This window comes from Lontra canadensis, unplaced genomic scaffold (genome assembly GCF_010015895.1).
Source record: "Lontra canadensis isolate GAN:19392208 unplaced genomic scaffold, GSC_riverotter_1.0 scaffold18, whole genome shotgun sequence".
NCBI lineage: Eukaryota > Metazoa > Chordata > Mammalia > Carnivora > Mustelidae > Lontra > Lontra canadensis.
Genome location: NW_022631012.1, coordinates 13,402,581 through 13,417,984, shown reverse-complemented (window position 1 = coordinate 13,417,984; position 15,404 = coordinate 13,402,581). Strand labels below are relative to the sequence as shown.

Sequence of the window (15,404 nt, the reverse complement as noted above, 5' to 3'; positions counted from 1 at the left end):
GGGTGGCTCAGTTTGTTAAAGCCTCTGCCTTTGGCTCAGGTCATGATCTCAGGGTCCTGGAATTGAGCCCCGCATCGGGCTCTCTGCTCAGCGGGGAGCCTGCTTCCTCCCTCTCTCTCTGCCTGCCTCTCTGCCTACTTGTGAACCCTGTCTGTCAAATAAGTAAATAAAATCTTTGAAAAATAAATAAATAAATAATAAATAAATAAATTGCCAGTGTAAGGGAAGCACATATCAAATATGAATAAAGGAAATTAAGGGAAACCTCTCTCCCTCTGGAATCTGGATGTTATCCACCTTTCCAGGCATGGACTCTGGGGATAAATGCAAAAATATGGTTGGAGACCCACGTGCCTCCAGCTGGCCCCAAGGACTTTCATGGGTGAAAGAAATTGGGCCCCCAGTGGCAATACCCGAGGCTCACATCTACTGGGCCAAGAGGAGACGGGCTGTTTCTGTTGTAGCTGACTCATGGCCCATCATGGACACTCTCAGAGCTCTGAGTAAGAGAGGAAGCTCTGGTCACTGGGCCCAGATGGTTTTGCTTCTTGGACAGAGTTAGGAAGATGACAGCCTGAGGCATTTGGGCAGAGAACTGGGTATCTGAAAGAAAGTATTTTACTAGATACCAAGGAGAAATTATTTAAGGAAGGATACACAAGAGGTAAATTTGGAGGAAAGGGAAATGAAGGAACCAGTAAGTGGAAACCGGCTGTAAAATTCATTGAGTGTCCATTCATTTCCAGTCAGTCCCCTGCAGACCCCAAATGGCTAGAAAACCCAGTTCCAAAATAAGTTTTTTTCTCCACCTTTCTCTATGTTTTCTTTTCTTTTGTCTTAAAGGTCCTTATATAAATGATAACATTTAGTATTGCTAGATCTTATATAGGCTAAAGAATGAATAAATCACCATTGCCCTAAAAGGTATCATATCAATTAATTCTACCACCAGGAGTTCACCTGTGAAAAAATTCAGAGATGTACACAAAGCTGCGCATGTGATCAATAGAAATATTCATTATGTTATTTATATTTATACAATGTAGGGGAAAAAACCCAAGTATATAACAATAGCAAATGTTATGAATATTTCACAGAATAGTCAGAAGATGGACTATTATATGATCAGCAAATTATATTTTAAAGACCATTTGAGATGTATTATATGTTGGCTAACTGAATTTAAATTTAAAAAAAATTTTTAATTTCAATAAATAAAGACATTTTAATGATATGGAAAAATATTCACAATATAAATGAATAAATAAACATATAAATGAACAAAATAGTAGGCAAATAAATGAATAAAAAGGCAAAAAGAATATTGTACTTAAATATAGTGCAAATATAGGATATATAAAACTTTATCAGTGGAATAGGGTAATGATAGTTTCCTTTATGCTTCTTTATATTCTTTATTATTACACCATATTTTTTTTTAAAGATTTTATTTATTTATTTGACAGAGAGAGAGAGATCACAAGTAGGCAGAGAGGCAGGCAGAGAGAGAGAGGGAAGCAGGCTCCCCGCTGAGCAGAGAGCCCGATGCGGGGCTCCATCCCAGGACCCTGAGATCATGAACTGAGCCGAAGGCAGCGGCTTAACGCACTGAGCCACCCAGGCGCCCCTACACTATATATTTTTGCATATATTATACATCATATTATATACTTCATATAGTCTATATTATCATTTTACTTTGTTTAAGATTTTATTTATTTATTTGACAGAGAGAGAGAGTAGGCAGAGAGGCAGGCAGAGAGAGAGGGGGAAGCAAGCTCCCTGCTGAGCAGAGAGCTCGATCCAGGACTCTGAGACCATGACCTGAGCCGAAGGCAGAGGCTTAACCCACTGAGCCACCCAGGCGCCCCTCATTTTACTTTTTTAATACTTATTTATTTATTTGAGGGGGAGAGAGAGAGAGCAAACTCACACAGAAGGAGAGGGAAAAGCAGACTCCCCGCTGAGCAGGATCCTGGGATCATGACCTGAGCCAAACACAGACACTAACCCACTGAGCCACCCAGGCATCCCAGTCATTCTATTTTTTAAATAAAGCAAAAGAAGAGAGATCTTGTGATTAGTCCTGTTCCAACAGAAACTACCAAAAATGACTAAAAGAAGTCTGGAAGTCTCATTTCAATTGACAAGCCTTTCAAGGCACACACCCATTTACCTATTAAAAAGTTTTTCATCTGAAGGCATTTCGCTGTCCTAGGAGTCAGATGGCTGTCGACAGAAAGGAACGGGAAAATGCTGCTTGGATCCCAGAGGAAATGATGCTTCCTCACTCCACAGGGAAAGTGATGTAAGTCTCTGTCTGTTTTGTTCTCTCCCTGAGAGTGTTGTTTAATGCTGGCCCAGTTTTAAAACTTGGCTTGTAAGTGTTGATGGTCACACTTTGCATTGCTTTCAAATTTCCTAAGCACATGTGCAGATAAAGCACTTTTCATCTGGAACCCGGTAACAGGGTGGTTCAAAGCCAGGCTCTCATTGCCCCTTCTGTCTCTGTCAGGATGAAACAAGAAAACATAAACCACTCAGACAAGAGGAAAAGACCTACCCCAAGTATGATGGCCCCCTTGGGTGGGAAAGGGGTTTTGTGCCTCCCCCACGCAGGCAGAGCTGTCCTCTATCACCATGTCCCCTCCTCTGCAGAGAGAGGGCATTGCAACCTTGGGAAGGGAGCCTGTCTGAAGTCACATAAGAGGGCACAATCATCACCACTGGGAAATCTAGCTGGAAACATTGCAGTCTCTGGCTTTGCTCTCTGAGAGACACTAGTTTCCAAAAAAGACCCACTGCCAAGTTCTTAAAGGAATACAGATAAAATAGAGTCTCCTTCCTATAGACAAGAAAATGCGAGAGAACAGAGCTGCCCTCAGAGGAAAATGAGCCCATCACCCCCTGCCCTATTTCCATCCTGCACCCTACCTTGTTCCCATTCTTGGCCTCCCACTGTCACTTCATTTTGGTCTGAAGAAGATGTGCAGTGAAATAGAGGGTTATTGCCAAAGAAGGTAGCTGCACCCCCCCACCATGAGCACTTCACAGAAGGTCAGTGTGCCTCAGAAGGGGTAATACATTTTAAAGTCTGATCCTCGTTTCTGTGGCCTCAGGAAGTCCATCTGGGCAATGATTGGGCTCTGAGGACCACCTGATTCACTTTAACCAAACTTGAAAGAACATATTTAAACTAGAATATGCCCTAGTATTCATTTACAGTAACACAATTATAAAGTGGATCCAATGGTCACTGAGCTGCAGGTTCTTTCCCTTTAGGAAAACACACATAGGAAGCCACATTATAATGAGGTTGCTTGGTGAACATGGATGCAGAGTAGTTGGATAACCTTAAGGGTGACACCGCAGAAGAGCCCTTTCTTCCACCAGGATAGACCAGCTGGATGGCAGGCATCCGCCCCATGACTCTCCCTTCTCTTACAGCTATGTTAAGATCTTCTATTATTAAGTCCTGGCCTAACACCTGTTCAGGAGAACTTTAATTCCTCAGATCTGATTCATTATGGGTTTTTTTTCGTTGTTTGTTTTTTTGTTTTTATGTTTTCGTTCTCATACACTATCTTATTCCTAGGTTTTAGAGACATACCACCTTATTGTCCTCAGGTACCGCCTGCATTTCTAAGTCCAGCTAATGCAAAAATGTTGACCTGTAATTCCTCAATCTAGGGTCTTACTAAGAACCTTTATAAAGAGCAGTTGTAAGTTTCCTTTCTGGAACCTGGGAAGACCCCAGAGAAATAGAAAAAGAGGGAGGGTGTTGGAAAAATGTCAGCCCATTTCACCTGTCATAAATTACCCTTCCAAATATATCATGATTTCCATTTACCTTTAGAGAGATTAAGTATCTTTCCTTTGGGAGGGTCAGGGAGCCAAGTCACGGCAGAGCTGAGAATGGACCCAGATCTGCCCCTGGTAATGGGGTGGTTCAAAGCCAGGCTCTGATTTTCCCCTTCTGTCTGATGTCTACGCATGCTTTTCTCCACTACACAGACCTCTAGCTCTGCTTCCTATGGTTCTCCCAGTTTGCTGTACCTTTTCAGGATTGTTTTCTGGGAGTAAGTGTTTCCAAAGCTAAAACAGATCTCTTTCACACAAGATTAGAGTTTGGGTAACTTTCCACTATGCTTTAGTTTCCCAATTGGTAAAAATGGAGATGATAATTTACATTCTTTCTATAATTGTTTTGAGGACTAAACAAATTATTAATTACATGTAAAAACACTTGGAACGTAACACTCCATAAATGTTAGCTATTGTTATTAAAATTAGTGGGGATGGTTTGTGCATAGGCATGTATGTCTAGAGTCATTTTTATTCAAACTTCAGGACTTCTCAGAGCCTTTAGCATTTTGAGTCCTAATTTGACAGGTGAAAGGACAGTGGCTAGGGCACAGTGGAGACCAGTCCCCCAACTTACTGACCTCTGGTAGTTTCTCATACATTGTCTTGGGGTTTCACAGGGGACTCTTTGAACTATTTCAGGGAAAGCCCTTTTCCTTAGTATCATATCAGGGGCAAATCAGTATTTCTCTTACAACAAGATTCTTATTTAAAACTTTCAATTTGTTTGAACTATTTCCCATTACTCTCCTATTAGGAGAGTAGAAGAATTATGACTATGTTCATTTTGCCCAATTAATGTAAAGAATTATAATGCTGTTTCTGGTTTAGCTGGGCTAACAAGGCCATTTTCTGCCCTTTATAAAGATTTGCACAGAGTTATTTGCAGAAGACGAGTTCCAGCCCTTGGACCCTACCCAGGAGCTCATATTTCCCCCAGAACTCTTGGTAAGATAAGTTGGGTGCTTTATGTGTTTGTTGAAATGTCAATGGTTATAAACTCAGTTTTATAAAACCACCCTTTCCTTCCTGTGAAGTTGTCAAACTATGGAAATATTTGATCACACCAAGAAGCCTGTCCCCACCCAGATCAGCGTGCCGTCCCTGGCTGATGCCCTGGACACACTCCCTGAACCCTCAAGAGAGGCTCTCTGTTGAATGGCTTCGCCATTACTCTCCTCATTGTCATCTGCAGTGTGTCCCCATTGACTGTCCTAGTCATCCAGCTTTGCTCAGCTTCTAACCTAGCCTTCCAGCAATGCTAATAGATTGACCCCAAGGAGCACTTCCAGGGCCCTCCCTAGTCCTACCCTTACCTCTATCAGCATCTCTCTCTCCTCTCTGGCATCCAGTGGTCCCATTCTATAAAATACCTATTTCTGAAGGGGTTCTGATGTGTTTATTTGCTCATTCAGCAAATACCAATCATCCAGCAACATGCCAGTCACTGTTCTAGGTACTAAATATAGAGCAAGGACTAAAACTAACACAAAAACCTACTCACAAGGAGTTGTCATCTGGTAGGCAAGACAGGTAATAAGCAAGATAACAGATAAGAGATACAACGTGTTAGCCAGTGAGAAGTGAAAAGAAGGAGAAAAAAAAACACTGAGAAGGAGGGTAGAATGCGGGCTAGAGATTTCTCTGAGAAAATAACGTTTGAAAAAAGTTCTACCAGAATCAAGGGAGCAGCCTCCACAGTAGGGGGAAAGCAGTCCAGGCGGTACACAGAGCAGGTGCAAAGGGGCCAGTGGTGGGAGAACCGTTGTCCTGACCAAGGGGCAGAGCAGGGTGCGGCCCGGCTGGAGCATAGTGAATGGGATTGGAAAGCTACTGGGGAACAGACCACAAGGACTTGGGCTACTGACTTTACCCTGCGAGAAATGAGAATTGATTAGGGAGGTTGGACGGGGGAGGCGTGGGTTCCTATTAATGTTGTGATGGGATCATTCTGGCTGGTGGGGTGGGAATAGCCTGCTGAGGGGCACAGGGAGGAACAGCGAGCCTTGTCAGGGCGCTAGTGCCATCCCGAGAGATGGTGGTGTCGGACCAGGCTGTCAGCACGTAGCTGAGAAGAGAATGGATTCTGGAAATATTTTGAAGGAGAGCCAACAAGATTTGCTGCTGTATGTGATGTGGGGTATGGGAGAGAGAGAGAGATTGAGGCTGACTCTGGGACTTTGGGCAGCTGGAAAGGACAATGGCCACTGACAAAGAAGGGGAAGACCTTTTGGTCCTTGGGCGATCCTTTTTGGGGGTTTCAGAAAGGATGGGATGTGAGGAGCACAGTTTGGGATATGTTAAATCTGAGATGCATATTAGACATCTCAGAGGAGACTCCAAGTTCTCATTCAGATCTATGAGTTTGGATTTCAGAGGAAAACTCTAGGCTGACAATGCTAATTTAGGACTATTAGTGTGATTATGATCTTTAAGGCCATGATACTGAATTGTGTTCAACTACTGCATACTGAAGTGTCATTGACAGAGGCCAGCCTATATCATCACTGGCCAGCCAAGAGCTACATATTTTAACAAGTCTTAAGTTAAAGAAGTGAATATCTAATTGTGGAAATACAGGCATTATTCAATGGGTGTAGTGTAATGAGTATCTTTTCGGTCAAGTAGACCCCGGGGCTCCCACAATCTCTCTAGAGGAACGTTCCTCCATCTGGGAACCTGAAAGGCAGGTGTGCCCATGTGCATACACACTTGTCCTTTGTACTTAGAGAATGGCAGAGAAGCCAGAAAAACAAACCCTGACCTTTCGTGGAGAGAGGGTTACCTGGATCTCCCCTGGCACCCTCAAGGATCTCCTGGAGCTGAAAGCCAAACATCCTGAAGCCCCTCTAATCTCGGGCAACACCTCCCTGGGTGAGTGATTATAGCATTTCCTGTGCCGCCATTAGAGCCACGCCCAACCTCCTCTCCCCTACTTCACTCTCAGTCTACAAGCACTACATTTCAAGGATAAACCTCATCCTTTATAATAAGAAAATTATAATGTAATAGTGCATTATAAAAATCATTATAGAAATAATTAGATCATTATATCATATAATATGTAATATAGAAGTACACAATATGCTATTTCAGGTCATGAATATAGGTGATATATATGATATAATGATCTAATTATTTCTATAATTTTAGATATAAATAACATATAAATTGTATATATTCTAATAATATAAAAGCACAATACAAATATCGTATTATAATATAATAAAATGGTCTCCAAAGTTGGATGTACCTATACCCTGAGAGTATACATCATGAACACCCCTGAGGTGTGGAGAAAAAAAATTAGAGGGTTATTTTTTAATCATTTCATTTATCTTATCTTTTTTATTTTGTTTTTGTTAAATAATGAGTAGATATAATAGAAGTTTATAAAATATGTATGTTAACGGTGCACACCCAGTTATCCCCTACACCCGGTTTAAGAATGAGAACTTTACTGAGAACTTGGAAAGCCCCTGAGCCCTCCAAAACCACACCCCCTTCCCTTCCCTTCCTCTCAGAGCAGTCATTAGTCCGAATGTGGCGATGGTCAGTCACTTTCTTGTTTTTACAATTTTACCACATATATCTGAGTCTTTAAGCCACGTGTCATTTACTGTAGCGTATGTTTGAACTTCGCAGAAATAGACTGACACAGTACTACTCGTCTTCAATTTGCTTTGTTTGTTCAACATCCTTGACCTGAAACACACTCCCAGTGGTGCAGGTGACTACTGGGTCCCATTATATGACCGCGTACAGTTTGCTCATCTGTTCTACTGTTGAAGGACATGGAGTGCTTTCCAAGTTTTGGCTATTACAAATGTTCCTTCTTTATTATTTTTAATTTTAATGCCAGTCTAGTCAACATGCAGTGTCATATGAGCTCCAGGTGATACGATGTAGAGATTCAGCAGTTCTGTATGTTACTCAGTGCTCACCGTGGTGCGTGTGGTCTTCAATCTCCACCACATAGTTCACCCATCGCCCACCCACGTCCACTCTGGTAACCATCAGTTTGCTCTCTATAGTTAAAAATCTGTTTCTTAGGTTGTCTCTTTCCTTTTTTTTTTTTTTTTGGCCTTTGCTCATTCCACATATGACTGAAATTATATTAGTATACGTCTTTCTCTGACTGACTTATTTCACTTAGCATCATACCCTCTAGCTCCATCCATGTCATTGCAAATGGCAAAATTTCATTCTTTTTTATGGCTGAGTAATATTCCATTGCGTGTATACACCACATCTTCTTTATCCATTCATTTACTGATGGACACCCGGGCTGTTCCCATAATTTGGCTATTGTAGATAATGCTGCAATAACATAAAGGGGCATGTCTCCCTTTGAATTAGTATTTTTGTATTTGGGAGGTAAACACCCAGTAGTTCAATTACTGGATTGTAGGGCAGTCCAATATTTAACTTTCTGAAGAACCTCCATTCTGTTTTCCACAGTGGCTGTGCCAGTTTGCATTCCCACCAACAGTGCACAAAGGTTCCTTTTTCTCCACCTCCTCACCAATACCTGTTGTTTCTTGTGGTTTTTATGTTAGCCATTCTGATGGATACAAGGTGATATCTCACTCTAGTTTTAATTTGCATTTCCCCGATGATAAGTGATGTTCAGCATCTTTTCATGTGTCTGTTGGACATCTGTATGTCTTCTTTGGAGAAATGTCTGTTCAAATCTCCTGCCCATTTTTAATTGGATTATTTGGTTCTTGGTTGTTGAGTTGTGTAAGTTCTTTATTACACATTTTGAAAACTAATAGTTTATTTGATATGTCATTTATAAATTTCTTCTCCCATTCAGTAGGTTGCCTTTTTAGTTTTGTTACTTGTTTCCTTTGTTGTGCAGAAATTTTTTATTTTGATATAGTCCCAATACTTTATTTTTGCTTTTATTTCCCTTGCCTTGGGAAAATGTTACTATGGATGCTGTCAGAGGAATCACTGCCTGTTCTCTACTGTTCTCTACTAGGATTTGTATGGTTTCAGACCTCGCAGTTAGGTTTTTAATCCATTTTTAGTTCATTTCTTTGTAAGGTATAAGAAAGTGGTCCAGTTTCATCCTTTTGCATATTGCTGTCTAGTTTTCCCAATGCCATTTTTTGAAGAAACCATCTTTCTCCCATTATATATTTTGCCTGCTTTGTCAAAGGGTAATTAGCCAAATAACTGTGGGTTTATTTCTTGGTTTTCCATTCTGTTCCATTGATCTATGTGTCTATTTTTATGCCAATGCCATATTGTTTTGATTACTACAGATTTGTAATATAATTTGAAGTCTAGAATTGTGATACCTGTGGTTTTTTCCCTTGTTCAAGATTGTTTTGGGAGGTGTCTCTCATGTCTCCGTACCAACTGTAGGTTTGTTCTAGTTCTCTAAAAAATGCTGTTGGTGGAGTGCCTGGGTGGCTCAGTGGGTTAAGCCTCTGCCTTCGGCTCAGGTCATGGTCTCAGAGTCCTGGGATCGAGCCCCACATTGGGCTCTCTGCTCAGCAGGCAGTCTGCTTCCTCTTCTCTCTCTTCCTGCTCCTCTGCCTACTTGTGATCTCTGTCTGTCAAATAAATAAATAAAATCTTCAAAACAAAAATGCTATTGGTATTTTGATAAGGATTGCATTAAATCTGTAGGTTGCTTTGGGTAGTATAGACATTTTAACAATATTGTTCTTCCAACTCATGAGCATGGAATGTCTTTCCATTTCTTTGTGTCATTTTGAATTTCTTTCAACAGTATTTTAAAGTTTTCAGAATACAGGTCTTTCATCTCTTTGGTTAAGTATATTCCTAAATATTTTCTGATTTTTGGTACAATGGTAAATGGGATTTTTTTTTTTAATTTCACTTTCTGCTGCTTCATTATTAGTGTATAGGAATGCAATGGATTTCTATACGTTGATTTTGTATCCTGTAATTTTACTGAATTCATTTATCAGTTCTACATTGTTGTTGTCATTTTTGGTGGAGTCTTTAGGATTTTCTATATATAGTATCATGACATCTGCAAACAGTGAAAGTTTTACTTCTTTACCAGTTTGGGTGGTTCTTTTCTCTATTTGTTATCTAATTGTTGTGTCTAGGACTTATAGTACTATGTTTAAGTACTAGTCCTTAGACATCTTTTGTCTTATTCCTGACGTTAGGGAAAAAGCTCTCTGTTTTTCCCCATTCAGTATGTTGTTAGCTGTGGGGTTTTATTATATTGAGGTATGTTCCTTCTAAGCCTACTTTGTTGAGGGTTTTTATTATGAATGGATGTTGTACCTTGTAAATGTCTTTTCTGCATATATTGCAATGAACCTATGGTTTTTATCCTTTCTCTTCCTGATGTGACCCATTGAGCTGATTGATTTGTGGATATTGAGCCACTCTTGCATCCCAAGAATAAGTCCTGCTTGACGGTGGTGAATGATTTTTTTAATGTACTGTTAAATTCAGTTTGCTAGAATTTTGTTGAGGATTTTTGCATTCAAGTTCATCAGAACTATTGGCCTATAGTTCTCATTTTTAGTCATGTCTTTCTCTGGTTTTGGTAGCAGAGTGATACTGGCCTCACAGAATGAATTTGGAAGTTTTCTTTTCTATTTTTAGAATAGTTTGAGAAGAATAAGTATTATCTCTTCTTTAAATGTTTGGTATAGGGTCGCCTGGGTGGATCAGTCTGTTAAAAGTTTGCCTTTGGCTCAGGTCATGATCCCAGAGTGCTGGGATTGAGCTCTACTTCGGGCTCCCTGCTCACCCAGGGGCCTGCTTCTCCCTCTCTCTCTGCTGCTCCCCCTGCTTGTGCTCTCCCGCTCTCTTTCTCTGCCAAATAAATAAATAAACTCTTCAAAAAAAAAAAAAAAAGTAAATGTTTGGTGGAACTCACCTGTGAAGCTCTCTGGTCCTGGACTTTTGTTTGTTGGAAATTTTTTGATTAGTGCTTCAAATTGCTAGTAATTGGTCAGTTCAAATTTTCTATTTCTTCCTGCTTCAGTTTCGGTAGGTTGTATGTTTCTTATTATGAATATTCTTATATATGTCTCCTGGTTCCAATGTATAAGAGCTTTCTAAGAACCTCCCATCCATTATTTTATATATATAAAAAATAAGTAAATACTTGTACTGGAAGAGCATCCTTATAAGTTTACTTTGCAGGGTATATAGCCACCGCTTTTATATCTGTATACATTTATTCTCAATTTTTAAAAACTTAGTATCTGAATATTTTTATGAGAAACTTTCAATGCCCAAAAAAAGGGCATTTTCTGTTTCCTAAATCTCTCTAAAATACATATATTTACTTTTCAGGACCTGCAATGAAATCTCAAGGACATTTTCACCCAATTCTCCTCTCTCCTGCTAGGATTCCTGAGCTCAGTGTGGTATCCAAAACAAGTGATGGTGAGTTGCTGGTGTTCTTAGGAAAACCCTGGTGAACCATTGCCTGCCCAAAGCTTACACTTGCCAAGGAGCTTGGAACCTACTTACACATTAGTCTTGTCTGACCTATTTGCAACTCTTCATCATTTTTCTCATGTGATATAATATCCCTGACATAAAACCTTACTATCAAAAGCTTTGCACAGAATATGAAGTATTCAGATGATATCATTCAAGACCTTATAGTCACCTGCAGGATTCTTGCCTATAAAATGCCATGGTGACCTAAAGACAATAAATTTGCAGTGTAATTTTGATGGGAAGACAGCAAGGGACTAGTGCTATCCATCAGTTAATAGTCAGTTTCTAGGAGGGAGGATGTTTGCAAGGAGAAAGTAGAAGAAATATTGTCTGGCACTCGAATGCTACTTATTTCATGCAGACAACAGCAAGAGGTAAAATGAGACAAAGACCTGCCCAGGCAAACACCCCAGTCACTTACAACATTTTTAAGGGCCCACTCCATGCAAATGCTACTACATCAGGCAAGGCGGGTACTCACAAGGTAGACAGAAAACCTGCAAGACTTTGCACGGCAAACCCTTTGACAAAAGGAACCTTATTTTACTCCTTTCCTCACCCCCCAGAGCTCCTAGCATGTGAGCTCATGCATATAGTATGATACATGCATATAAGTGCTCGCTTCAATGACTGAAGAATGAATTAATGGGAAAAAAATAAATGAATGAGTAGGTCAGGAACCTGAATTTGGGATGCAGTGGTATTGATGACTTTATTAACTTAGGCAGCAAGGAGGCAGACTGAACAGAAAGCTAAGACTGACTTGTAGGCCATTGTGTACTTGTGGGCGTCCATAGGAGGAAGGGGAGGGGAACCCCCCTTGGCTGTATCCTTGCCATCCAGGGGTCCTACTCTCCTGGCTCCTGACTGTCACCAGCCAAACTCAGGCCGTCCAGCAGACCAGCAAGCGTGCCTCTCCCCGGCATCACCTACCCATTTGCAAGGGAAGGGACCCGTCCTCATTCCGCCCCGCACTACAGCTTTACAGGTCCAGCCTCCGGACAACTCCCATAGCACATCCGCATCTCCCTGGGAAAATGAAAGGAATGTGCTTCGACTTGGGGAAATCTTGGTGAGAGCAGGAGAAGAGGGGGGCAGAACAGGTGGATGGGGAGCGGAGGTAACCAGGATAGGCAGGAAGTTAAGGCAGGAGAAACCTTCCTTTATCTTCACCCCAGCTATCATTTAGCCCAGTCCTCAGACTTCTCTAGCTCCCCAACCCTGGCTTCAAAAAAAAAAAAAAAAATCTTGAACAGAATAAATAAATGAAAATAAGCTGCTCTGTTCAGAGGAGAAGGGGAGACTTTTCACTATCCCCCTGTCACTGAGCCCCCTTATGTCTGTGCCTGAGAGGACCTTCAGAACACAATTCAGATTCCTCGGGGTTACCCAAATCCCTCATTCTTAGGAATTCTTCAAGAGGGAGCCAAGTTGCAAAAGGAGAGTAGACTTGCCTAAGTTCCCCCAAATTGGCCGGTGGCCAGGACACCAAGCCACACATCTCCCATTTCCAATTGAGAACTCTTTTCCTCACTTGATGAGCTTTTCCGCATCTCCCAGGCCCACTCCGTGGCCTGCCCAGTTGGTTGTTGGAAGGGACTGCTCTGTTTGGATCTGCAAACTAAGTAGAGCCAGATTCTGACAGCTGAGGAAGCCAATATGCCTTCCTCAGGCCCTCTTAAAATTAAAGTGTGAGTACCCTCTAGTGGCAGAATGTTCCTCCAAGAACTTTTCCTAAGGTTCCCAAATTTTTCCTAAGGCCCAGAAGAATTCCAACATTGGTGGGGGAGAGGTACATTGGAGCCAAATTGTGTGTTCCCCCCTCCCAGGACCGCCTCCCCGACGGGAAATAAATTTCTGTGAAGGCTTATGTTTATGTAAATTGTGCATGCTGATCCAGACCACGTACATGTCTGACTCGGTGTACAGGTTTTCCTCTCAAAATCTTTAATACAATAAGTGCTCCAGAAAGTCTGTACCTCTTCATCCCGTAGACCCCTGCACTCTGAAAAACATGAAGTTAGAACAAAACCCACATTCTGAGAATAAACAAAGTCGGAGCTCTTCCAATTCTATTGAAATACAGGCTAGGTTTTTTGACCAAAGATGGAATAAAACATGAATAGAAATACAGTAAACAGAATTTTCTCAGTACAGCCATGTCAAGCCTAGCACAAAGTAACCGAAATAGAGCAGAGTAGATAGCCAGCCTTTCACTCCCTCCCGGGGCTGCACTGCCCTGTTTTACCTGTGTCGAATACGAGATGGTCATGCCGGTCTGTACGATGCTTCTGACCTTAAAATAGTAGTAATGCCGCCACCACCAACAACAACAGCATCTTTTTATTTCTGACTTCTTCCCTACTGATAAGGCTCTGGGTCTATAGGGTAGAAGGGAATGCATGGCAGGAAACAAGTTTGGACTTCCCAGGGCTCCAGAGAGAAAAGTATGGATTTTTGCAGAATTAAAGACCAAGCTCCAATGGACCCTGTGGTGAGAGAAAGCGAAGAGCCATCGCTGAGAGGTCTGGGGTGGGCTCCCACGTTGCGGAGTGCCTTTCATGAAACACTGAGCAGCAACAGGGTGTGGGCTCTAGGTTGAGACATTCCAGGGGGAGGGAGAAGTTGAGTTCTTTAAGGCAAGATCTGCTTCCTATAAGGATAATAAGGAACAGATAGTGGTTTCCCTGATCACTTAGGTTAGCTGTGATGACTGAAACTGTAATGTGTTAGGTGGGTGTGTTGGCAGGGGTGGGAGAGGTATTGTGCCAACTACACTTTTAATATTGATAAAAGATAAAACTATGTGGGAGGGTAAAACCGTCTCTTCAAAGGTTAATCCACAAGAGAAAAATCAAAGCCTAGCCTGAAACCTGCTGAAAACAGACTAACTAAAGTTAGAACCCAGCCCTGGAAGTGATGTCAAATCAGACTGTATGTGTGAGCCGTTCATCCCACAAACCCGGGGAAGTCAAGGAGTCATTTTAAAAGGCCAGAGAAGTGATCTCCCGATGGTTTGGGTGGCAAAGCATTATTGGTTATAGAGTGATCTAGGTGACTGAAAGTCCCTTGTCATTACTTTAATGCCATCAGATTTCTTCCCCTTAGTCACAAACAGCTTTGCATTGTTTCACTGTGCTCAGGATGGGGAAAGTCCTGGTAGGGTCTGCCACCTGCTAGTCGTTACTGTCATTCCTTCTTTCTAGCCTGTTTCCTTATATATGTCTAAAGAAGAGCACAGACCAGCCCAGGGGTTCCTCTTAGCGGCACAGCACTACCTGGGGAGCTTTTGAAAAAGCCCTGTGTCCAGAAATTCTGACTGAATTGATCTGGGAGTGAGGTATCTGTGCTATTGTAGGTTCCCAGTGATTCTCTGTGCAGCCAGTGAAGAGAGCCAACGCGCCTGCACACGACGGCGCCGGCACCACGATGGCTCCGCCCACGTCACCTGTAAAAACAACTTGCTTCCTAGGACTGAAGATAGGTGCTGGCTGCAGTCTGGCCCAAGTGAAAGACATCTTGGCTGAGCGAGTTTCCGAGCTTCCAGAGGAGAAAACTCAGACATACCGAGCCCTCCTGAAGCAGCTGAAGACTCTGGCGGGCCAGCAGATCCGGAATATGGCAGTATGTTCTGGGGGCCACTCATCACACACACTGCAACTATTTCTTTTTTTTCTTTTTTAAGATTTTATTTATTTATTTCACAGACAGAGATAGGCAGAGAGCAGGCAGAGAAGCGGGGAAAGCAGACTCCCTGCTGAGCAGAGAGCCCGATGCGGGACTGGATCCCAGGACTCTGGGATCATGACCTGAGCCAAAGGCAGAGGCTTTAACCCACTGAGCCACCCAGGCGCCCCTGCACCTATTTCTTAATCTCAGCTGCAGTGTTGAAATAAGCACTGGCAAAATCAGTATGCAAAAAGGTCTCAGCAGACTGAAACGACAGGAACAATAAACAAACATTTAAAATTTAACAAACATTTTAAAATATATTTAAAAGAGGATTCTAAGTCAAATTCACTATAATAGCCAAATAGCAATGCAAGTGGGGAAAGGAGGTCATAATTTTGCTAATTTCATAAGAC

The 15,404-nt window shown here is 41.8% G+C and overlaps 1 protein-coding gene across 2 annotated transcripts in view; it reads left to right on the top strand.

The window, feature by feature from the left end:
* Positions 1–15,404, top strand: part of LOC116869144 (aldehyde oxidase 2) — a 79,950-nt gene that overhangs the window by 9,134 nt on the left and 55,412 nt on the right. For both annotated transcript variants that reach the window (XM_032860124.1, XM_032860123.1), the window contains 5 exons: positions 2,219–2,308; positions 4,732–4,812; positions 6,594–6,738; positions 11,167–11,259; positions 14,792–14,943. In XM_032860124.1, coding sequence (XP_032716015.1) covers positions 2,219–2,308; positions 4,732–4,812; positions 6,594–6,738; positions 11,167–11,259; positions 14,792–14,943 — 561 coding nt within the window. The remainder of the gene's footprint in view (positions 1–2,218; positions 2,309–4,731; positions 4,813–6,593; positions 6,739–11,166; positions 11,260–14,791; positions 14,944–15,404) is intronic.